Source organism: Labeo rohita, chromosome 25 (genome assembly GCF_022985175.1).
Source record: "Labeo rohita strain BAU-BD-2019 chromosome 25, IGBB_LRoh.1.0, whole genome shotgun sequence".
NCBI classification, from domain to species: Eukaryota; Metazoa; Chordata; class Actinopteri; order Cypriniformes; family Cyprinidae; genus Labeo; species Labeo rohita.
The window spans coordinates 3,969,833-3,993,514 of NC_066893.1; the positions used below are offsets into that span (position 1 = coordinate 3,969,833).

At 35.9% G+C, this 23,682-nt stretch overlaps 1 protein-coding gene and 1 long non-coding RNA gene across 2 annotated transcripts; one reads left to right on the forward strand and one right to left on the reverse strand.

Moving 5' to 3' along the window:
* Positions 1-417: 417 nt before the first annotated feature.
* LOC127156296 (uncharacterized) lies at positions 418-1,387 on the reverse strand. The gene is made up of 2 exons (XR_007825720.1): positions 1,200-1,387; positions 418-760 (listed from the first exon to the last, which is right to left on the reverse strand). It is a non-coding gene; the product is annotated as an uncharacterized LOC127156296 (long non-coding RNA).
* Positions 1,388-4,169: 2,782 nt separating this feature from the next.
* On the forward strand, positions 4,170-22,861 carry phrf1 (PHD and ring finger domains 1). Its single transcript, XM_051099797.1, has 18 exons — positions 4,170-4,303; positions 4,953-5,091; positions 6,460-6,585; positions 7,063-7,250; positions 7,625-7,708; positions 9,492-9,622; positions 12,476-12,567; positions 12,654-12,811; positions 13,099-13,231; positions 14,149-14,261; positions 14,435-14,628; positions 14,734-14,856; positions 14,968-15,122; positions 16,973-19,975; positions 20,602-20,672; positions 21,425-21,517; positions 21,609-21,737; positions 21,941-22,861. The coding sequence occupies exons 2-18, from the start codon at positions 4,998-5,000 to the stop codon at positions 22,073-22,075; spliced, it is 5,022 nt and encodes a 1,673-aa protein (XP_050955754.1). The 5' UTR covers positions 4,170-4,303; positions 4,953-4,997; the 3' UTR covers positions 22,076-22,861.
* The last annotated feature ends 821 nt before the right edge of the window (positions 22,862-23,682 follow it).

Sequence of the window (23,682 nt, forward strand, 5' to 3'; positions counted from 1 at the left end):
TTTCATAATATAATACAATATAATTGTGAAACCAAAACTGAAAAAGCTGTTCAGAATGAAAGTTTAATTATTACTATGATAAATAAAAGGAAAAAAACATGCGTAGCTATGATTCAGAGCTGGTTCAGTTTACACATTGACACTCCCACAGCTACTGTAAAGGGATTTGCATAACTGTACAAGTTCAAAAGTTCAAAGCTGCTGCTTACGTGCAAAAACAACATTATTATTATTATTATTATTATTATTATGATATATAAAAACTAGGAATAAGTGTTCAGCAGCTTCGTCTAGAGGTATATGAGTTTAATCAGGAGCACATGCCCAGTACATGCAGCACATGTCTGTGACACACTGCACGTACTGTATGTGCTGATGTCACACCACATTTACATTGATCTCACAGCAGTGCGCTCATTTCTCCAGCACACGTTCCGCATGGGAATCGAACACACAACCTCTGGTTTTCAATGTGCAGGGCTTTACCAGTTGAGCTACGGGAACAAAAAGACTCGTGGAGGGTCAGGGGGACCCGAAAGCGTCCCTCCAGTGACCGTATCCGCCTTGACCCGCTCAGGAGTCTCCGGTGGGACGTTCCCACGGCCGCTGAAGTCAGGCACACATCCAAAAGCTGGTTAGCCGCTGTCACACGCACAGTGGAGTGGAGAATAGGCGCAATGTGCGTTAGTCAGTGGCTTACCTGCTTTCAGAAATCACAAGTTCTGATGCCGCTGGAAAGCCTGGATAGCTCTGTAAACATCTGAATAAATACAAGAGAGTGTAAAATGACAGTTTCTGGAACTCTACGCAATCCTGTACAAATGTCTTCTTTATAATTATATTAATATATGATAATTATATGATAATTATATGATAATTATATGAGATATAAAATGACAGAATCTAATCTTCGACCATGTGACCTGTTTGAAACGCTTGCATGTGTTTTTAAATACAAGTGAAGCTTTTTAAATCCTGTTTTGTTAATACAGGTCTCGATTTTTAATTTATCACTGACGGTGAAATATTAATCATAATGGAATACGTCCATATATCGCTATATACGTCTCAAATACAAGGAAAATAAATCTGAAATGTTAAAGGACGAAATTATGAAAGCGTATCTGTCCACCACGTTCAAATAAATCGATAAATATTATTTTGACAGACAACTGAAGGAAAAAGCCACACTTACTCACCTCAACTTCCTAATAAAACCGTTAATAACTGGATGAAGAGCAAATCCATCAATCCTTAATTGCGTTCTGTAAAAACACACACGGCTGGAGCTGTTTTCCTCCAAGAAAATAATTTCAGAAATAAAGTATTAAATTGAGGATAGTACACTACACCAGCGCAGAAGTTCAGCTCACTTGCGCTATCCCAACCCTGCCCACTCCCCTGCAACTGCAACCTGACCTGCTTATGCAAATCAGCGTTTGATTGACGTGACGCCCGGCCAATAGCTGGCCGAGCTCTTCGCTGAAAGGCCGCCTGTTAAATGGAACTATCGAATTACAGCGTCGGAGGGGTTTGACCGTGCGCGTCAACTGGTTTGGTGGATTTTCTCGGAGTTATAGCGGGGTGCGGCGCGTTCGGTTTTGCACGTCGTACTTTAGGAATGAACCATTTTCGCCGCCCTTATTTTGCGCTTTTCTGATTTGTTTTAGAAATGTACGCGTCACACTTTGCGTTTTGATTTTTGCAAGTGGAATCTGGTGTAAAAGTGCTCGGTTGATACAATTATGTATTGCTTTTACGTGTTTTAGAAAAACGGAGCTCCCCCCGCATCTTGAAGGTGGTTGAACTCTGTTCGCCCGTGTATAGTAAAGCCATGAAGCTAGTGTGGATGTGCACGTACGAAGGATGCAGAGAGAGAGGGGGAAAAACAGACAGAGAGAAAGAGCGAGAGAGAGAGAGAGAGACAGAGAGAGATGGCGCGAAAAGTCATTTAAAAAAAAAAAAATAGTTGAAGGTTTTAAATTTTACATTTTATTAAAATAAAAATAATAAATGTATTACTATGTTAATTTTATATGTATTCTATTTAGTAATAATGAATAATTACTATAAGATTATTATTTATTCATATATTATTAATTTATTTAATGTATGAATTTATTTAAAATAATTAATTTTTTAAAAGATTTTAAACTATTAGATTTTATTTAATTTTTAAAGTTAAAAATGCATGTAGGAGGAAAAAAACAATTGTTTTGTGAGAGAACGCAAAAGTTTTGCAAGTAAACACAAAGCTTTTGGGAGGAACACAAACCTTTTGTACGAGAATGCAAAAGTTTTACGAGCAAACACAAAGTGTCTTGTGGAAACGCAACTGATTTGCGAGAGAAGGCAAAATTTCTCAGGAGTACAAAAAAGTTTTGCGGGGAATTTAATAGTTTTGAAAGAGAAAGCAAAAGTTTTGCGAGTGAACGCAAAGTTTCTTGGGGAAGCCTAATTTTTTGCCCAAGAATAAAAAAGTTTCACAATCAAATGCAATTTTTCACGGGGGAACACAATATTTATGAGAGAAAGGAAAAGTTTTGTAAATGAGCACAAAGTTTTTTTGGAGGAATGCAATTGTTTTGTGAGAGAACCCCCCAAAAATTGCAGGTAAAAGCAAAATTTTCAAGAAACACAAAAGTTTTGCAGGGAAATTCAATCATTTTGCAAGAGAAAGCAAAAGTTTTGCTAGTGAACACAAAATTTCTTAGGGAAACATAATACTTTTGCGAGAAGATGCGAAAGTTTTGCAATCAAATGCAATGTTTCTCAAAGGTTTTGCAAGTGAGCACAAAGTTTCATGAGGGAACACAATACATTTTTACAAGAAAATGCAAAAGTTATGCAAATGACTGCCAAGCTTTTTCTGGGAACACAAAAGTTTGGTGCGAAAATGTTTTACAAGCGAATTCAAAGTGGGGAAATGCAATTCTGAGAGTGAACAAAAATTGTTCAAAGATAAAAAATGAATGCAAAGTTTGGGGGAACACAATTTTTTGTGAGAAAATGCGTTTTGCAGGTGAACACAAAATTTCTTAAGAGTACACAAACCTTGGATGGAAATTCAAAAATGTTGCAAATGAACGCGAAGTTGAACAAAAAGCTTTAGGGGGAACACACAAGTTTTGTGTGAGAATGCAAAAGTTTTGCGAGCAAACACAAAGTTTCTTGGGAGAACGCAATTGTTTTTGTGAGAGCGCGCGGAAGTTTTGCAGGAAAACACAACATTTTTCAAGAGTACACAAAAGTTTTGCAGGGGGATTCAGTTGTTTTGCGAGAGAAAGCAAAGTTTTTACAAGAGAAAGCTTAAATTTCATATTTTCTTGTGGGAGCAAAATACATTTTTGCAAAAGAATGCAAAGGTTTTGCAAGTGAACGCTAAGATTTTGGGGGAACACAAAAAAGTTTTGTGAGCGAACACAAAGTTTCTTGACTGTTTCTTGACAATACGCACTACAGCTTTTGCGAGACAACAAAAGTTTTGCAAGTTAGCGCAAAATTTCACAGGGGAACGCCATGTTTTGACTGAAAATACTAAAATTAAAAGTTTCATATTTAAGTCTAATCCCGCCAAATATTTGCAGGAAAATTTAAATAGTTTTGTGAGAGACAGTTTCTTGAGGAGCGCAAATGCATTTAAATATGGACAAATTTTTCTCCCTTTCTGACTTTCAGTAATCAGTAAATGTTGTGAATTAGACTCTTTTAGCCCATTTTTCATGCTCACACTGTTTGTCTAAATAAATTATTCAATACTGTGACTAAAATGAATAAATAATTTAATAGAGACAACACCCCTATCAGAATTTACCAGTCAGTTTGGACAATGCATATTGACCAGCAGAAGAAAAACAATATAGTACAAATATGTAAACAATGTTATATTAAACCATCTTGAATGCTAGTGAAATAAGCAAAAAAATGAAAAATGAATAAAAAAATAGCCAAAATGTAAACAGAATACCTTAAAATGGTCGAAGGGCTGTGATTGCCTTCCTGTCTGTCACCTCTGAACGTTTAGCTCATGAATATTAATCTAGTCATGCTGAATCTGCTTGGTAACCTTGCTCATTAATATTCATAAGCCCAAACCTTTACCCAAGTAGGATTCATTGTGAAATCTGTCAGTTGACTAGCGCCCACCATTGAAAGCCTATTGGGTGGACCTCACGTCACCTAATTAATATTCATGAGCAATTCGTTCTCATAGTAGGATTCGTAATTTCTCCAGCCGGTAGCGTCAAAGACAAACGCCGTGTGGACTTCAAAACACAAATAATGTCTTACACAACCTTACAGGGTAGGTACAAATACTCAAAACTATAACCTCCCCGATGAATTCAATAAATGAGACATTTACCGCCTTTAAAAGCTGCTTTATTCGGCCTGGATATGAAATTTAACAAAAATAGCTGATGAGTTAAATTTAGACTAAGGGCAAGAAACACAACTAGCGTGTTAGCTTTAGCCCTAGCTCCAGTGCAAGTGCTCAAGTGCTTTATTTTCACAAAATACAATGACGTTTGGTGTTTTGCAGTGATTATTTTTTTGTGTTTTCAACCCATCTTATTATAGTCGTCCTGGAGTGAGCAGTTTTAATGAAGCATGGCAGTGTTTTTTATAGCTGGCTTGGTGTTAGCCGTTAGCATCAAGTCAATAACATTGTTTCGTGTAAATAAAGCATTGAGAGTTGGGCGCGTTGAGTCATTGGTATCAAACTGTACAAAATTAAGACATTTTAATGTGTCGTGCAAAAAAAAAATATATATCTAAATCAATACTTTATGTGTTGGTGTGTCTATTCAAATTTGGCAGTTTGATTTAGCAGCTGAAATGTATGTGATAAAAAGACAAAGCCTCGTTTACTAGGTTATTCTGATGTGTTAATGCTGTTTAACATTGTATTTAAATGTTGGTCACACAGTGTATAATGCATTTGTGCCCTACAGGTTGTTCAGTGCTGAGATACAACTAGATCAGATCAGAGGAAAACCATGGATGAGGAGGACAGCCAGGATGAGCTGATCAACAGGAACATCTCCCACGGAAAAGGAAAAAGACCTGCCATGTCCATCATTTCTGATGACGGTTAGTAAAGATGCATCAATAAAAGGAACAGCACAGGAAGTGTTTGTGATGTAAATGATCTGTATGTTACACTGGAAAGCCTGACATATGAAGTAAAAGTCTGAAAAAGCTTATTTTTATGAAATATGAAGTTCATTAGGACAAAATAATAATAATAATAAAAAAATAAGTTTGCATGTGTGTTTTTGTCAGATTGGATACATCAAGCTTATATGGCCCAAACTGAGCAAGAATAGTCACTCTAATGATTGTTTTATTAAAATCTGTAAGGATTAGCGAAAAGATGTGTGAATCGCAAGCTGAAAGTGGATGTTTGTGCAATTATACACTACCAGTCAATTTTTTACTATTTTTTAATATTTTTTAAGAAAGTCTCTTCTGCTTACCAAGCCTGCATTTATTTGATCCAAAGTACAGCAAAATCAGTAAAACTTTGAAATATTTTTACTATGTAAAATACTAGCTTTCTATTTGAATATATTTTAAAATGTAATTTATTCTTGTGATTTCAAAGCTGAATTTTTAGACATCATTGCTCCAGTCACATGATCCTTCAGAAATCATGCTAATATTCTGACTTGCTGCCCGAAAAACATTTATTATTTATTATTATTATTATTATTATTATTATTATTGTTAATACTATGTTGAAAACAGGTGAGTAGAATGAACAGAAAATTCAAATTCAAATTTTTTGTTACATTATAAATGTCTTTATTATCACTTTTGATCAATTTAAAGCATACTTGTTAAATAAAAGTATTCATTTCAATAATTTCCTAACAAAAATAAATAAATAAAATTAAAAAGCTTTTAAAACTGTTTAAAATATAATAATAATAATAATAATAATAATAATAATAAATGTTTCTCAAACAGCAAATCAGTGTATTAGGATGATTTCTGAAGGATCATGTGATACTGAAAACTGGAGTAATGATGCTGAAAATTCAGCTTTGATCACAGGAATAAACTGCATTTTAAAATATATTCAAATAGAAAACAGTTATTTTAAATAGTACATATATTTCAGAATTTAACTCTTTTTGCTGTATACTTTGGATCAAGTAAATGCAGGCTTGGTGAGCAGAAGAGACTTCTTTAAAAAACATTCAAAATCTTACTGTTCAAAAACTTTTCACCGGTAGTCTACTAAAATGCCTTTTACTTGCTAAAAATGGTAAAATATAATTTTTAATTTACTTCTCTTTTTTATTTTTTGACACAGGTTTTGTTCATGTTAATATGAGGCCTTAGAAATCTGTGTATCAAATGTGATACAGCTGTTTTACAGTAAAGGTCAGGATTGCATTTAATTTTCTGTTTGATTTTTAATGACTTCTCTTCCTGCATGTCATCAAAATCCAGAGGACAACTCAGAAGATGAGGGGCAATCAGAGGAAGGAGACACAGGCAGTGAGGAAGATGATGATGATGAAGAAGAGGAAGTCCTTGATGGAGAGGAGGAGGAAGATGATGACGATGAAAGTGACGGTAAGCTTTAAATTTAACGTGCCTTTTTTATTAATCTTTTAAAAGTTGTCAGTCAAATGTGTTAATTTAGTTGATCATATGAACATTTTTAAAATTAAAAAAAAAAAAGGTTTTTGGCTTCTAAGGCCGCCTTTTGGAATATCTAATTAATGATTTTCTGCCAAAATAAAAAAATCTTCTTTGGGCCTGTTATCACAGTTAAATGTTAAGTTCACTAAAATCTAAACTAACAGTTCTTATGTTTTTCTTAGATATTGCAATGTTTAAAATAAATGATTTATTCTCATATAAAAGTTTTTCATTCATGTTTTTTTTTAATGTTTCAACTTCAGCTTCTTAAAAGTGTTTTCCGACACGTCATATTATGTGGCACTTTACTTAGTTAGGAGTGTGTTTAATTAGTTATTTGTTTGAATTTTGCCCTAAAATATGCATATCATAACAACAAACACTCATTTTGTGTGTGTGTATGTTTAGATGAGGACTCTGGAAAGGTGCTGGAGGGAGCTGTAGGGAATGCTGCTGTGGATGCAGCGGCTCTGAGCTCAGACGAGGATTCTGAGAAATGCCCCATCTGCCTAAACTCCTTCCACGAGCAGCCCGTGGCCACACCGGAGTCCTGTGAACACTACTTCTGTCTGGACTGCATCCTGGAGTGGTCAAATGTAAAGTATAAAGTTCTTAAATATAAAGTTCTTGCATTCAGCATTATTCATAATATACAGCTACAGATAGTTGATGCAGTAGTGTTCATAACAGTGTTATTTTAGTGTAATTGAGACAATGATACTAGTTTTTGTGTATAGCTTGAATTATTATTATTATTATTTATTTTTTTGTATATATATTTTAAGTTTTGATTTTGATTGTAGCTACAATTTTTGTAAATTTTTTTTTGGTTTTAGTTATTTTAGTACATGTAGTTAAACTAAATGAAAATTGGAAATGTTTCCCTTTTTTAAATATTTTTGCTGAACTTTCATTTTAAGTAAAAAAAAAATAAAAATTAAATGATGTCACTTTTTTTTTTTTTTTACAGAATGCTAACTCTTGTCCTGTGGACCGAATAGTCTTCAATAACATTCTCCTGAGAAAGTGCTATGGTGGGAAAGTTCAAAAAACAGTGAGTCACATAAAGCAGCCTTACATGAGGATTATTGTTATGCATAAAATGATTTCTTCACACCAAGAGCAATAACTATAAAGTTATCTAACTATCGAACTGCAACTATTGATATGATTTCCGCAATGCGGAAAATGCGGACGGAATCACAGAATCCAGTCATAAAAACTGATTTTACTGAATAAGGCGAAATGTCACGGAATTTGTCAAATTTGAATAAATTAATCAAAAGTAGGTCATTACACTTAAATCAAACCGCAATATTGCCTAGCATCTGTAAATATTACGCCGTCAAAATGAAAGTCCGGTTTAACTTGAAGACATTATATTACTACTATTACTACTGCTACTACAATTCAGTGTTTCTGCAATATACACTACCAGTCAAAAGTTTTTGAACAGCAAGATTTTTAATGTTTTTTTGAAGTCGTCTCTTCTGCTCACCAAGCCTGCAATTATTTGATCCAAAGTACAGCACAAACAGTAAAATTGTGAAATATTTTTACTATTTAAAATAACTGCTTTCTATTTGAATATATTTTAAAATCTAATTTATTCCTGTGATTGAAGCTGATCTTTTCTTCAGTCTTCAGTGTCACATGATCCTTCAGAAACCATTATAATATGCTGATTTGCTGTTCAAGAAACATTTTATTATTATTATTTACAATATTTAAAACAGTTGAGTAGGTTTTTTTTAGGATCCATTAAGTAGAAAGATCCAGAAATCAGCATTTATCTGAAATAAAGGTTCTGTAAAATTATACATTATAATGTTCAAAAGCTTGGAGTCAGATTTTTTTTTTTTTTTTTGTGGAAAGAAATGATAGAAATTAATACTTTTTATTAGCTACGATGCTTTAAATTGATCAAATATTCAAATAGAAAACTGTTATTTTAAATAATAAAAATATTTAAAACGTACAGCTGTAGTTTGGATCAATTAATGCAGGCTTGGTGAGCAGAAGAAATTACTTGAAAAAACATTAAAAATCTCACTGTTCAAAAACCTGACCAGTAGTGCAGTTGTTGTTGTTTTTTACATTTAATTTTTAGCTTTTAACTTATAACATGTTCGTGTGTTCAGACCTCATTATTACTATATTTCTGACATCTTGAAGAACACAGTGGGCCCCATTTATAAAAACTGTGTAAATTAGTAAATTCTGTGTATTTTGCCTGTAGAACAGACTTTCCTGAAAACTCTCCTCCAGATTCACAAATGCTTTATAAACATCTGATTTGATAGTTAAACACGTATGTTAATGAATTCCAGTCATTCATAAATAAGGTGCACATGCACGCTCATTCACAATTAGTATATAATTAGTTATTAATTATAACGCAGTGTAATATTCTGGACTTCCTTCTCAGGTTTAGCTCTAGTATATCACATAAATGCAAAAAAGGCTATTAGGCCTTTTGCCTAACAATAAATATTCAATAATCTTGTGTCCACCAAAGCTGAAAAAAATGCAAGGCGCTCTTCTGAAAACGGCCAGCTGGTGTCGCTTGTGTACGCTTTAATTGCACAGCGAGCTGAGATGCTTTGTTTGCTTTGATTTGGAATATCCACAACAGAAATGGTTGTTCCATGGTTGTTCAGTCATTCTACAAATAGGATGGTTGATCGGTGTAGCATTTGTAAAATTTTGAAAAAAACGTTTCCATGTAATCGATCGTTTATACAAAAGATTGATTTAAACAAATGAGGTCCATTGAACACAGTGTAATATCAGCTTCAGCTGGGCTGACTGGAGGGTATCTTTCTGTGTTTGATTAGATTGCAGTGAAGAAGCCTGTAAAACCTGGGGAGGAGCAGGTGGATGTGGACTTGGATCAGACCAGCTGTGAGGTTTGCGGTGGTCGAGATCGTGAAGATCGTCTCCTGCTGTGCGACGGATGTGACGCTGGGTAAGAAATCTGTGACAAACTCTCAAATATAGGAGAAAGACAATATCAGTAATGTCCAGTCCTGCTCCTGGAGGGCCTTCCTGCTGAGTTCAGCTCCAGCACACCTGCCTGGAAACGTCTAGTGAACCTGATTACATTAATTAGCAGGTTCAGGTGTGTTTATTTGGGTCTGGACTGAGAAGCCAAACTCTGCCAGAAAGTTTAGGTACCTTATAAGGTAGGAGCAAATACTCAAAGTTCATCAATGAATTCATAAAAATGAGGCGTATTGCTTCTATAAAAACAGAATTAACATGAAATATAACAAAAATAGCTGATGGGTTCAATTTAGACTGACAGTAAACACAGCTAACACATTAGCATTAGTTTTACTACATGTGCTTAAGTCTCAATTTCCCCAAATAAAATGACTTGGGTTTTTGCATTCGTCATTTTTTGTGTTTTTAATCCACTTAGTAACTTTCTTGGAGTTAGTGTAGCTTAAATGAAGCGGGTTGAGCGTTAATTGCTAGCTTGATGTTAGAGTCAGATCTGTTAGTACAGAAGCGGTCTTGACAAAAATGGTCATGGACGGTTGAAGCGCAATGCAGTTAAACCATATTTAGTGTGTATATTTTCTTATAAGGGTTTCCTTTTGAGTACAAAGTTGTCTCAATTGTTTTTGGTAGCTAATGAAGCCAATTCTACATTGGCGGGGATGCACATACGTTTTTCGATCTGGTTCTCTTGAGAGCCTGGAAATTTGGTTTGATGCTCACATTGCACGTAGCGTGACCCATTAAATATAACTATCAAAAATAAATAAATTAATAATTAATAATAATTGTTGCACTTTGTTAATTTTTAAAGTAAAAAAAATAAAAATAATAAATAAAGTGTGATTATACTATTATATTTTTTTAAAAATGGTATTAAATGAAAATACAATTATTTTATAGTACTAAAAAAAATACAGTGATGATGACTTTTTATTTATTTAGCATGAACTATTTTATAGTACACTTAATACAATGCTAATATTTACAAATTTATTTTTTTCTTTTATTTATTGATTGATTTTGAGTTATATAGTACACTAAATGTTTACTAATATTTATTTTTCATTTATTTTAGTTTTTTAGTATTTTTTTTTTTTATAGTACATCTAAAAAATACAGTGCTAAAATTTACTATTTTTTATTTTATTCATATGTGACCCTGGACCACAAAACCAGTCTTAAGTCGCTGGGTTTTATTTGTAGCAATAGCCAAAAATGCATTATATGGGTCAAAATTATAGATTTTTATTTTATGGCAAAAATCATTAGGAAATTAAGTAAAGATCATGTTCCATGAAGATATTTTGTAAAATTCCTACTCTAAATATATCAAAACGTAATTTTTGATTAGTAATATACATTAAGAACTTTATTTGGACAACTTTAAAGGCGATTTTCTCAATATTTTGATTTTTTTTTTTTTGCACCCTCAGATTCCAGGTTTTCAAATAGTTGTATCTTGAACAAATATTGTCCTATCATAACATACCATACATCAATGGAAAGCTTATTTATTCAGCTTTCAGCTTATGTATCAAATCTCAATTTTGAAAAATTGACCCTTATGACTGGTTTTGTGATCCAGGGTCACATATTGCAAGAATTAATTTATAGTACATTTAAAAAAAATACAATGTTAACATTTACTTACTTATTTTTTTATTATTATTTTATAGTACACCTAAAAAATGCAGTGCTAATATTTATTCATATTTATTTTTGTTTTATGTATTTAGTTTATATTAATTATTTTGTAGTAAACAAAAAATGCAATACTAATATTACTAATTCTTTTATTTTTAATTATGTATTTTTATTCATTTTATAGTACAACTAAAAATACAATGCTAATATTTACTAATTTATTTTTCTTTTCTTTTATTTATTTTGCATTAATTATTTTATAGCACACTTAAAAAATACAATGCTAATATTTACGAATATATATTTACTTTTATTGTTTAGTTTAGTTACGTATTTTTGTAAATTATTTTATAGTACGCTTAAATGCAATGCTAATATTTATTTTTCTTCTTTTATTTACTTATTTTGCATTAACTATTTTATAGTACACCTAAAAATACAAAGCTAATATTTCCTAATAGTTGTTTGTTTGTTTGTTTGTTTGTTTGTTTATTTTAGTTGTGTATTTTTGTTAATTATTTTATAGTAAACTTAAAAAAAATACAATGCTAATATTTACTAATATTTTTTTTGTTCTTTTTTTATTTATTTATTTTATATGAACTTTTTGACATTTTCAAGCCTAGAATCACAAAGCTTTTCTTTTGGCGGGTACCGGCAAAGAAATATGTGCGCTGCCAGGTTTAAGCGCTGCTGAGTGAAGTGCGTGTCCATTGGCCATGTTCAAATCCCATGATTTTTTTTGTGAACGAGAGGTTTGGTATATGAGTATAAGAGAATATTTAAATTTATTACATGTATACAAATCAGACAGATCTTCCCCAGTAATCTGCATTAATTAAATGATTAAATAATCTCTCTATCCAGTGATCACAAATGACTGTAATTGGTCAATCTTGACCAGTGCTGAGAAAAGTAACAGGTATCCAGTGTAAACTGCTTATTGTGTTACTTTAATGGCGATTTGGACACTAACTTTAATAGGCATTGAATTGAAAGATAGAATTTTACTGAGAGAATTATAATTTAGAATAGGTATGTCAGAGTTCTTCCAAATTCTTAATGATAATGTGTCAACTCAATCTTCTGGTGATGTGTGCTGGACATCTGCAATCGTTTAGTGCACTTAAACATTTAATGTGATACTCATTTTGTGTTTGTCTAATGGCAGGTATCATATGGAATGTCTCACACCGCCATTGGACGCTGTACCTGTAGAGGAATGGTTCTGCCCTGAGTGCATCGCCAATAACCGCACATCAGGTCATCTTTCATTCCTCAAAAGCATTTTTTACTTTTAAGGCTTGTTATGCATTGTATCAATAACCATGTGTTTTTTCTTGCATTAGGTTCTGAACAAATCAGTGAGGAGGAGAGCAGCTCTCTCCCCACCACCAGCCGTCCCCGGTCCAGACCCACCCGCGCCATCGCACGCACCCAGCACAGTGAACGAGTTCGCGCCAACGTCAACAGACGGCGCATCACACAGGCACGCACTGCAGCACAGGTTTGCATGATGCTTTGCTGTCTAATCATACATGTGTAACAGTGTTGTGTCTGCTGGGCTGAGATTGGTGTGTCACTGAGATGATGCATCCGGTCTAACCAATGTTTGTTTTGTACAAATACAAATAAATGAGTTAATTAAATACTAGAACAAGTATGAACATCAATATTATAACTGTTCGTTTTGCTCATACTTGGGTTTGGTGAGTGAACTCAGTGAATGTTTTGTGCAGTACTACTATAGATATGAGCTAAGTGTGTGTTTGATTCTGTGCGGTATTGTTTTAGCTCGCTCCCAGATATATGATGCAGTCCACGTGGCTGGATGAGACCATCAATGCAGTAGTGGCCGGACTCAACACGGCCGTTTATGTGCGAGACTTGACCCCTCGCGCCAAACCCCGGCGGAGGAGGAAGACAGGTGAGACAGATCTGTTCTGGTCGATCTTATTTTACATGGTCAAAACCTCTGAAATCAGAAAATGCTTCAGAATCTGAAAAAAATAAATATATATATATATATATATATATATATATATATATATTATATTATTATTATTATTATTATAATATTATTATTATTATTATTTATTTATTATTTTTTTAAGAGCTCTTCTGCTCACCAAGCCTGCATTTGTTTGTTCCAAAGTACAGCAAAAACAGTACATTTTTTGAAATATCTGTACTATTTAAAATAACTGCTTTCTATTTGAATATATTTTGCAATATAATTTATTCCTGTGATTTCAAAACTGAAGTTTTAGCATCATTACTTCAGTCACATGATCCTTCAGAAATCATGCTAATATTCTGATTTGCTGCTCAAAAAATATTTAGTAATATTATTATGTTGAAAACAGCTGAGTAGAGTTTTTTTTTATTTATTTATTTATTTTAGGTTTCTTGGAATAGAAAGCAATTATCTGAAATGGAAATCTTTTGTAACATTATAAATGTCTTTATCACCTCTTTGATCATTTTAATGCATCCTTGTTAAATAAAAGTATTAATTTCTGTAATTTCACTTTCACAAAAAAAATATGATAAAATACATACTGACTCGAAGCTTTTGAATGGTATAGTGTATAATGTTACAAAAGCTTTTTATTTCAGATAAATGCTTGGATCTTTCCATCAATCAAAGAATCCTAAAAAAATGTACTCAACTGATGATAATAATGCTAATGTTTTTTAATTATAATAATGCTAATAATAATAATAATACCTGTTTTGGATCATAATAACAAGGTGTAATCAGATGTTTTCGATTTCATTAACCTGGATGTTCAGTTGGGTGTGGATCTGTCAGATCTGAATTAGATTGTCTTGTTTGTGCAGTTAAAAGAAGGAAAACCAAAAGCAAATCCTCATCAGCCTCAGGGGGAAAAACAACCACGGGAGTGAAGAGACGGAAACGCAAAGTTAGGAGGTCAAAATCAAGAAGAAAAGTGGTGAGCTCTCAGCATATGTATAATCACAACATTGGTCTTTTGAGATGTTTCTGTAGGCTGTGATTTTCAACACCAGTGTTGATTGCTCTATTATAAATGCTCTGCTGTCATGAAAGTTTGTCTTTATGCATCATTAAAGTGTTTTTAAAGTGTTTAGCATTTTGCGCTTTCAGGTCGCAAAGAAGGAAACCGGTTCGAGACGTCGTATTGCACGGAGTTTAGGCATTAAGAAGCCCAAGTCTGGCTCCATGATTCCCTCAGTTTATCGGCCTTCAGAGTACAGTTTAGGAAGTATGCGGGCGGAAATCGGAGCAGCGTCCCTCTCTGTGTATGGAGATCCTTTTGACCTGGACCCCTTTGATGATAGGTGACGTTATATTAACGCTACTATGATGGTCGTCGTTGTTAACAACTTATAAACTCTTTTGGAAAAGGTGAGTGGTTAAGTTAGTTTTTGGATTTATCTATTTAGGGAGGATGAGATTGAAGTCCCAACACCATCCTCTGTTCTGGATGCTAAACGCCGTGGCCTCTCCCGTTCTGCCTTGCGATCCCATCAGCCTGTGGCCAGACCCATATCTGCCGGAGTCTCCAGGTAACTGGTTACAGTGGAGGAAACAGATGATTTCCGCTTAAAGGTGATAAATCTCAATTAAAATAAGTTTGATTTTTAGATGGGTGATCCTAGTTGTGTGCTGGTTTCCAGGCAAGGTGCTAGTATCCCACAGGTGGGAGATGTTGCAGAGGAAGCCCCTGTATCAGATTTGCTGGGCAGCATCCTCAGTGGTCAGAGCATGCTCCTCATGGACAGTTCAGATGTGGTCATCAACAGAGATGGTTCCCTGAAAGCAACTAAACCTGGTAAGTCATGCTTTGGAGAGTTTTATATCAAATCTATAACTAGTAACTCGAAGGGTGTAACTTTGGTTTGAGAAGTTGGGGGGGGGGGCACAAAATGGGGGACATATTTTTGATTTAAATCCCATTTCCAGCATTTACGTACATTACATGCATACACCCAGAGGTGAAATAAGGTGGTCAGGGGGCCCTAGGCTGCTCTTTGTGTGAGGCTCCCCTTAATCATTATGCCTTACTGGAGAAATGTATTTAGTGCCATATATAGTCCACACACTAATAGTAAGGTAGACTGGCATGTACACACAATGAGACAGCCAGTCCTACAGTGTTTCCTCTACATTCCCAGCATCCCCGCAGGATTTTGTGAGACTGTAGTGGGTGCACATTGGTTCCTCTAGGGGTTCAGGGGGTATGTATGCCCCCCATAAAAACATTTTGTTCATTTTAAATTTAAATGCAAAATCTGGTACATTTTGAGGGCGGAATCAAATGAAGAAATAAGTTGTAAACAATTTTCTGCTCTAGTAGTAATTTATTTATTGGTTGCAGGGCACAATTTTCACTACATAAATTCTTATAAAAAGCTACAAATGCTATTCTGACAAGAGCAGGGAGTGACTTTCTTTTCAGCTTTTGTTGTTTGATTATCATGAATGCTGACATTTTATTCAAGAGACAAGATAAGACACGAGTTCACAAGAAGGAGACGAGGTTGAGATTTTTACACATTATTAAAAAATTCTCAATGACCGTACATGGTCTGCAGCTACATTTTGAATTGTTTGTCTTGTAATAAATGTCATTTCAATTCTACTTTCTGATTATGAATTATCATATGCAGTAAAAGACAACAACGCTCAAGCACTGTAAAAGGTTTTGCCACAAACTCAACTGACTGACTTCTCTCCTGTATGATTTCATGTGAGTTTCTTCAGACCTTAGAACTGTACATGAATTATGAGCTTGTAGAATGTTTGAACTTCTAACTGATGATCTTTTCACGAATTAAACATATAAATAAAAGCAGTATAATTAAAAAAATAGGCTAAACAACACAGTTCTTTCTTAGTAATATTAAGTGCAAACAAGTGCAGCCATAATCAAAATAGGCTACTCTCTCAATATTCAAAGTGCAAATAGAGACCAAATTTTTCAAGCATGATACAGAGCTATAGACAACTACACAACCTATTATAGCCTACATACAAATAACAGCCTTGATATGTTATGTAGCCTAATTTGCGTGCATTGAGGATCCGCTCTCAAAGCGCAGGATATTAAAATTGCTTTTGAATGCGCATGTATGTTTTACTTTTGAGTTCATTTTAACGATTGCGAAAAGTCTCGGCGGTGCTGAGCAGACTTTCTACAATACAAGACATTAATTTAACAAACGAATTTGAAAGTGGGGGGACACAAACAGGATTTTGAAAAGTGGGGGGGGACTTGTCCCCCCGTCCCCAAATTATGCCCCTGAGTGACTCAAGCAGGAGAGTGTTTTTTCCTCAGTTAGGGTTGCATGCTATACAGGTACTAAAATGAGGTACAATATGAATATTTCACACATTTATGTTGACATTTTGGCATTTGTGCGGTAAGCCTTGACACATATGATGCCTGTCTTACTAAATCCAAGACTAACATCTCTATAAATATAAAATATAATATAAATGTAAATGTTCTTCACATAATGGATGCAGCATTAGTATTTTTTTTATTTGCAGCCACACACATAAGACAAACCTTCTTGTACTTCTTAAATGCATCTATTCAGATGGTTTCAGCAATAATTAGCTTGATGTTGCATGTTTGTCAACCTTTCAAAAAGCAGATGTTTTTTTTGTTCCTTTCAGTGTCCCTGTCATTGCCAAGAAACACTACCCCTAGAGGTTCAAGCTCAGGGGAAACAGGAGACACACCAAACTCAGAAACAAGTCTCACTCAACCCTCTGGAGGGGCTGGTCCTTCCTCTAGCCCCTTGGGATGGCCCTCACCGGCACACAGTTCACCTGGGTTTTGTTCCCCACCAAACAATCCCACATCTCCACCCATACACTCTCTGCATCTTCCTCACTCACATCCATCTCCCTCGGGACATCCCCGATTGAATCCGGGAGCTCCTCATAGGCCGATCACCCTAAACCCACCAAGACCTGGAAATAGCCACTTGAGCACCAATGGGGTTAAAGGCCAACCCCACTCAAGGGTGCCAAATGGTGCTTCTGACTCTCCCCATCAAGACAAGAGTGGTCCTGTCCAACAACCACCTGTCAAAAAGCCACCTCCCAAACCTGTATGGGTGGATGTTTCTGTATTGCCAAGGATACCAAAAATTAAAAGGGACAGTACCTCTAGTGCAAATAGTAGCGGTGGCAGCAGAAGCAGTACTTTGCCTGGGTCTTCAGGGACCAACTTAGCAGGCAATACAGGAAGGGAACGTACTGTTGACCAACAAGGTACGGGTGCGAGTCAGCAAAGCAGGACAGTAGATGCTCAGAGGCAAAGAGCAGACAGAACTGGTGCTTCATCTTCATTCTCTAGCTCTTTCACCTCCACTACATCATCTTTTAGTGCCTCTTCAAACTCACGCCCATCCTCTTCTTCCGTCAGTTTCCGTATAAACTCTAGCGGAAACCCTTGGCAAGCTCGTCGACTTCCTGCATCAGGAGGGACTCTGCCTGGAGATGATAAGGAATCAGTAAAGAGAAATAATAAAAGTAAACAGATGCTGTTGTCTTTAAGAGCAAAAGCCAAAGAGGAGAAAAGTGAGGTATATGATCCCTTTAACCCTACAGGGTCTGATTCCTCTGATAATGAACCAGAAAATGAGGGTCCTGATTTTGGCGTCCAAAATACTGCATCTCGGGTGCCAATTGGAGCCAATGAGGATGCCTGCCATCAAATCAAATCTGAGCCTCTGGATGTACTTTCAGATACAGAGAGAGATATGGAAATGTGTGCAGAAGTTAAAACGGAGCCAGAATCTTTGTGGGACAGCCCGTGCCAAGAATCACCACAGCATTCGGACACAATGCATAGTCAGACTGCCTCAGGAGGTCCTGCTTTGGGTTCTACTAGATGCGAAGCAGGCATGGATGCCGGAAATAGCGGAACTCTAGGAAGCCCTTTTCAGAAAGCTGAAGGGCACTCCAGGTCAAGCTCGTCATGCAGTGAAAAACATGTTAAGGTGGAGGTGAAGTCTGAACCTGAGACTGGGCTTTCACCTGTTAGGCCCCAATCAAAGTTGTTGGAAGAGTCTCTAGGGAATCTACAACACGTTTCTAAAGGAAATGGGATGTGTAAAGAGCTGCCTTCAGTCAGTGGTGCTTTAAATTCTTCTAGCGTAGCCAAGGACAAGGAGGACAGACCTCACCAGTCCCAGTCTAAGGACAGGAAGCGGTCACCATCAAACTCGCAGAGCCTTTCATCTAAAGACTCCCATAAAAAGAAACATTCAAAGTTGAAAGAAAAGAGAAGGTCACGCTCAAGGTCGAGAGATCGGCGAAGATCACGTTCGAAATCGAGAGAGAGGCAGCGTTCCCGCTCAAGATCGAAAGAGAGGCGACGTCCACGATCAAGAGACCGGAGGTGTTCTTCAAGTTCCAGCAGTAGAGAGAGGAAACCGAGCGGGAGAAGAGCGAGTCGTGAGAGGAATGACAACCGAGGGAGAGAAAGGCATAGGAAGAGGTCAAAAGAAAGCAGGCGCTCCCGATCTCGTTCGTTTTCTAGATCTAGATCCAGAGAAAGGAGGAGAACATCAAAGGATCAGGGTGAGACTAGGGTAAAGAGGCAGAGGTCAAGATCAACATCTAGAGAGCGTAAACGGCGAGAGGATCGATCGGAGAACTCTCGGCGTACAGAAAGAAGCTCCCATAAGTCTATAGAGCCCGTGTCCACTGAATTACAAGAGTCTTCGCTTAGTGCTAACAAGACTACAACCCCGGTGAAGACTGAGAGAGATGCAAGACCACATGAGTCTGAGACGATTGTTGTATTACCGTCAGTTAAACAAGAGACTCAGTCAGATGAGATCAAGCCTTATGAACTTGGGTCATCAAGGCATGATGACCCAACCAGGACACTTCAAGAAAGCAAGGATGATGTTTTACGTGAGCTGCTTAAGCCTAATGAAATTAAACAGGAGAAACCTTGGTCCACTAGTTCTGTCAAGGAGTTTAAAGACATCAAAAAGGACGAGGAAGTCTGTCTCAAGATATTTGGAGAATTAGATGACATTAAAGAAATGAAGAAAGAAGAGATGACATCTTTAGACATCTTCAGTGAGGATTCACCACAAATTAATGAAATTAAATCAGGCGATGCTGATTTAGAAAAGAGCCACGCTGGCTTACAAGATGAGATGAAAGTACAAGAAATGGTTGTTGAGTCAAAAAAGATAAAAATTGAAAAAATATGGCCGGATGATGATGATTCACCAAGCTGCAGTGACAATCCTCTTGTCATCAATTTGGAAACGCCTGACATGGACGCAGTGAATTGTAAAAAGGAGCCCACTGAGTCATATCAGTCGCCACCTTTGGCGGAGGACATGGAGATGTCTCCTCTCCAACAACCAGAACCGCCAATAAAACAAGAACCTGATGTTTCCTCCGATGAAGATATCAGTGTTGATTACTTGATTGATAATTTGGACTTCATTAAGAAGGAAATGAGTGAGAGCTCTGTGGCTGACTCGACAGAAGCTGTCGACCCCAAGTCTGTCGTCCCAGAGACTCCAGCAGCGAATAAGCAAACGACTGAAACGGTTACACCTGGTGTAAAGTCTAAATCGCAGGGAAAGCGAGTTACTTGGAATTTGCAGGAACCAGAAGAACCCCAGTCTGAAAAATTAAGCAGTGAGTAGACGTTTTATTTTTATTTTTTGATGCGTTACTTCTTGACTTTACCTATTTAGTTTTTTTAGTTTAGCATTTTCAATTTTCACATTCGATTATGAGCGCGATTTGGCGTAGCTTGTCAGTGATTTACGGCTCTGTGTATTAACTGCCGCTCCAGCTGAACGCACGTGATGGAGCTTTACTACTAATCAAAGTACCGGCTTCATTGACTAAGCGCGCCTCACAATATCGTGCGATTAATCATGCAGCCCTATACAGACACTCCTGGTTAAGCTTGGCTGGGAAGTTTAGTCTCCGGGAAAAATTCAGCCTTCAAAATGAGACACCGTATTGAAAGTTTAACGCTGGTTCTGGTGTGTTTAATTGGGGTTAGAACTGACATCTGCAAGTCAGTGGACCTTCAGGAGCAGGATCCCAAAAGCATTGTAAGCTTAAGTTGATGGTGGAGACCATTGGTGTCAATGGGTCTATGATCTACTTAGGCTTACGATGCTTTTGGGAGATGCAGCTTTGGTCTGTAACAAACTCCGCAACTATTGTTTGTAAACCATTCAGGTAACATGAAACTAAAATATTTTTGAAAACTAGTAGTAATATTCAATGTTTTCCCCTGCCTCTTTTAGAACTTGCGCTCTTCAAATTGAAACTCAAGCAAGAAGGGTCGCGAAGGTCTGCTACAAACCAACAAAATCAGGTACAGATGCTAATACTTTGTCTTTCTTGTAGTGTCTTAAAAAGATAAATTCCCCCCACACCCACAGTTTGCGTTATCAGTTTTCTTAACCTTGAATTTTGTAAACGTGAGGCTCACAATTGCATTACTTGATTCTTAGAAAGACAACAAAAACTTTGAAGACTGTTGATGTCTAATGTAAACCACATTGACTTTCATTGTCACTTGCTTCGAACAACCAGAAGGTGTCATTGTTACTATTTGCATTCACAGTATGCAGCTTGCTCTCTCGAGGAGGTGAAAATAATACTGATGCAATTTCTGTAGCACCCATGTGAACGAAACTGAAAGCAACTGTATAAGGCTTCACTTCGGAAGAAATGAAAGTTAACATTACTCTTGAAAAATTGCATCGTCCTTTCACAAGGAGTGTCCCTGACGAAAACAAGTTTATCATGATTTATGAGGGTTGTCGTGTATTTTCAGCAGTTGACACAAAATTTTTATGTGACTTTTGCATTCATCACCTACATAGTATCATTAATTTAAAATTTTTAATTTAATCATTCATGTGACATATTCGTGCTTGATTCGTTCTTTGCATTCCCAAAGGGAAATCCCAGAGCATGACAGGAATTGAGACACCTCATAAATATTTTAAGCGTTTTGTGGGAAATCACATTATCGTGGGCGGTATTGAGTGCTGTAATGAGTGCTTTAGTACTACAATAATCCCATATTATTTCACATTAAAGGATAAAGCTTTCTTTCAGGCTGAACCCAAAACCAACCTGCCTCCCCAAGATGAATCAAGCAAACCGAAATCCTGCAAAGAATCTTTACACGACTCCAATCAGAAAGAGAAGGTGACTAAAGCGCGATTAAGACATACAAGTATCAATTTCATTGCATTGTCTTGATGTTGTGAATTTTTAAACAATGCTCGTCTTTCTATAGTACATGAAGAAGCTTCACATGCAAGAGCGAGCAATAGAGGAGGTCAAACTGGCCATAAAGCCCTTCTACCAGAAAAGAGACATCACAAAGGAAGAGTACAAAGAGATTTTGCGGAAAGCCGTTCAGAAGGTAAGTTTACTTTTGTGGTTGTTTTTCAGCATCCACTTCCTTGTATGTTGTTTACAACCGAAGTAATCACCTGTGAGAGGCACATTTGCATATGCAAATGCAATTTTCTCTCCCTCCACTCCAATGGGCCATTTTATTCAATGAATTATGAAAGCATTATGTGAAAATGACCCCATTTATATCTTGTTTGCCCCTCTCACAAGGTGTGTCATAGCAAGAGCGGTGAGATCAACCCGGTGAAAGTAGCCAACCTGGTCAAAGCCTATGTGGATAAGTACAAGCATGCAAGAAAACACAAGAAGGAAGAAACTGGCCAAAGCCAACAAGCAGATGTCTAGAAAGACACCCAAACTGCAATGTGAGGCCGAGGTTAACAGCTATGTATCTAATAGCGATAGTAGATTTGATTGTTTTTTAAAAATCTGTGCATTTCTACAATGACATAGGAAACTCTTAAGGGCTCAACATCGTCAACAGTTATCAAATTAACCTTTTTGAATGTTTGTATGTTTTCTTTTGAATGTAAAGATCATCTGGGAGTGTCCAGGAGTGTACAGAATGGGTTGAAAATCTTTAAGTTTGCCATTGTTCAAAACAGCACCCTCTTTGTGAATACTATGCTATTTTAAAGCTTATGACTCAACAGGAAGTGCAAGTTGTTAGACAGGCTCTTGCATTGCCAGACACACATTTGTGTGCATGTATGAATCACTGGAGAGGATAGTTGTTTTTTTGTGATTAATGATGTAATTATGTTAAGGAACATGAGCAGGGTCGAACATCCAGAAGATCCTCTCAGAAAACTCACAAAGAGTATTTATTTGAATTAAAATAGCGTTCTGGTTTCCAGTCTTTATGAGACTCTGGAATCACTTTGGTTGACTGATTTCTTTAAAATCTTTTCATTTACTAATATAGGTAAAACAGGAAAACTCGCAGTAGACCTCACCCTCATTGAAAATGGTTTTGTTGTAAATAGAAAAATAATGTTTTCTCATAATACTTTGAGCAGCTGTTATGTACCCTTTCTGTTCAGTTGAAATGTGACCGTTTTCATTTTAAATCCTGCCAGCTGAATGTTTGCCAATTGTTTTTTTTTTTTTTTTTTTTTTTTTTTTTTTTATGTGGATGACATGCTTACAAACAACATTAAGCCTATAAAATAATGAACCATTTCTGTATGCACTTCTGAAGTTTCAATGAAAAGTATTAATTAGAAAAGTTGATAGGTAAAAGTTTTGTTTTTTTTCTGAACTCTTTTCACTAATTGTCATTTTAATTGCTCGAGAAATGTTTGTAAGATTTCTGAATTGATCATGTAAGTTCAGTTGCATCTCACGGTGAGGCGTGCAGAACGTTTGGCCTGTTTTCCTGTGGCGAATTGCATCGAGTTGATCTGAGAGTTGATTCTGATCTCTTAACCTGAGTGAACTTTATCTTATGAATCCAAGCAGTCACAGAATACATGAATTATGATGTGAATTGAGGCATCCGCGTTGCTGTCTTTGTAAATAATTTTATTAAAAACTTTATTTAATAAAAAAAAAAGGGTATGTTTGTTTTATTGTCCAAAAGGGTTGACTATAAATGTATGCATATGCATACTTGTGTATTTAAATTTCAAGAGTGAATAAAACACAATTGTTAATAAAATAAAAAACAGCACTTAAATTAAGCATTATAATTTCCAGAATATGACTAAATTGCACGAGGCACTCAATATTGTGTGTGTGTGTGTGTGTGTGTATACAGCTGAGGTCAAACCTTTACATGTACCTTTGCAGAATCTGCAAAATGTTAATTATTTTACCAAAATAAGAGGGATCATACAAACCCGACAAATTCTTTGGTTTTTCAGCATTTTTGTGTATGTGAACACTTTCCAACAATGACACTATGATTTTTGAGATCCATCTTTTTACACTGATAACTGAGAGATTCATAC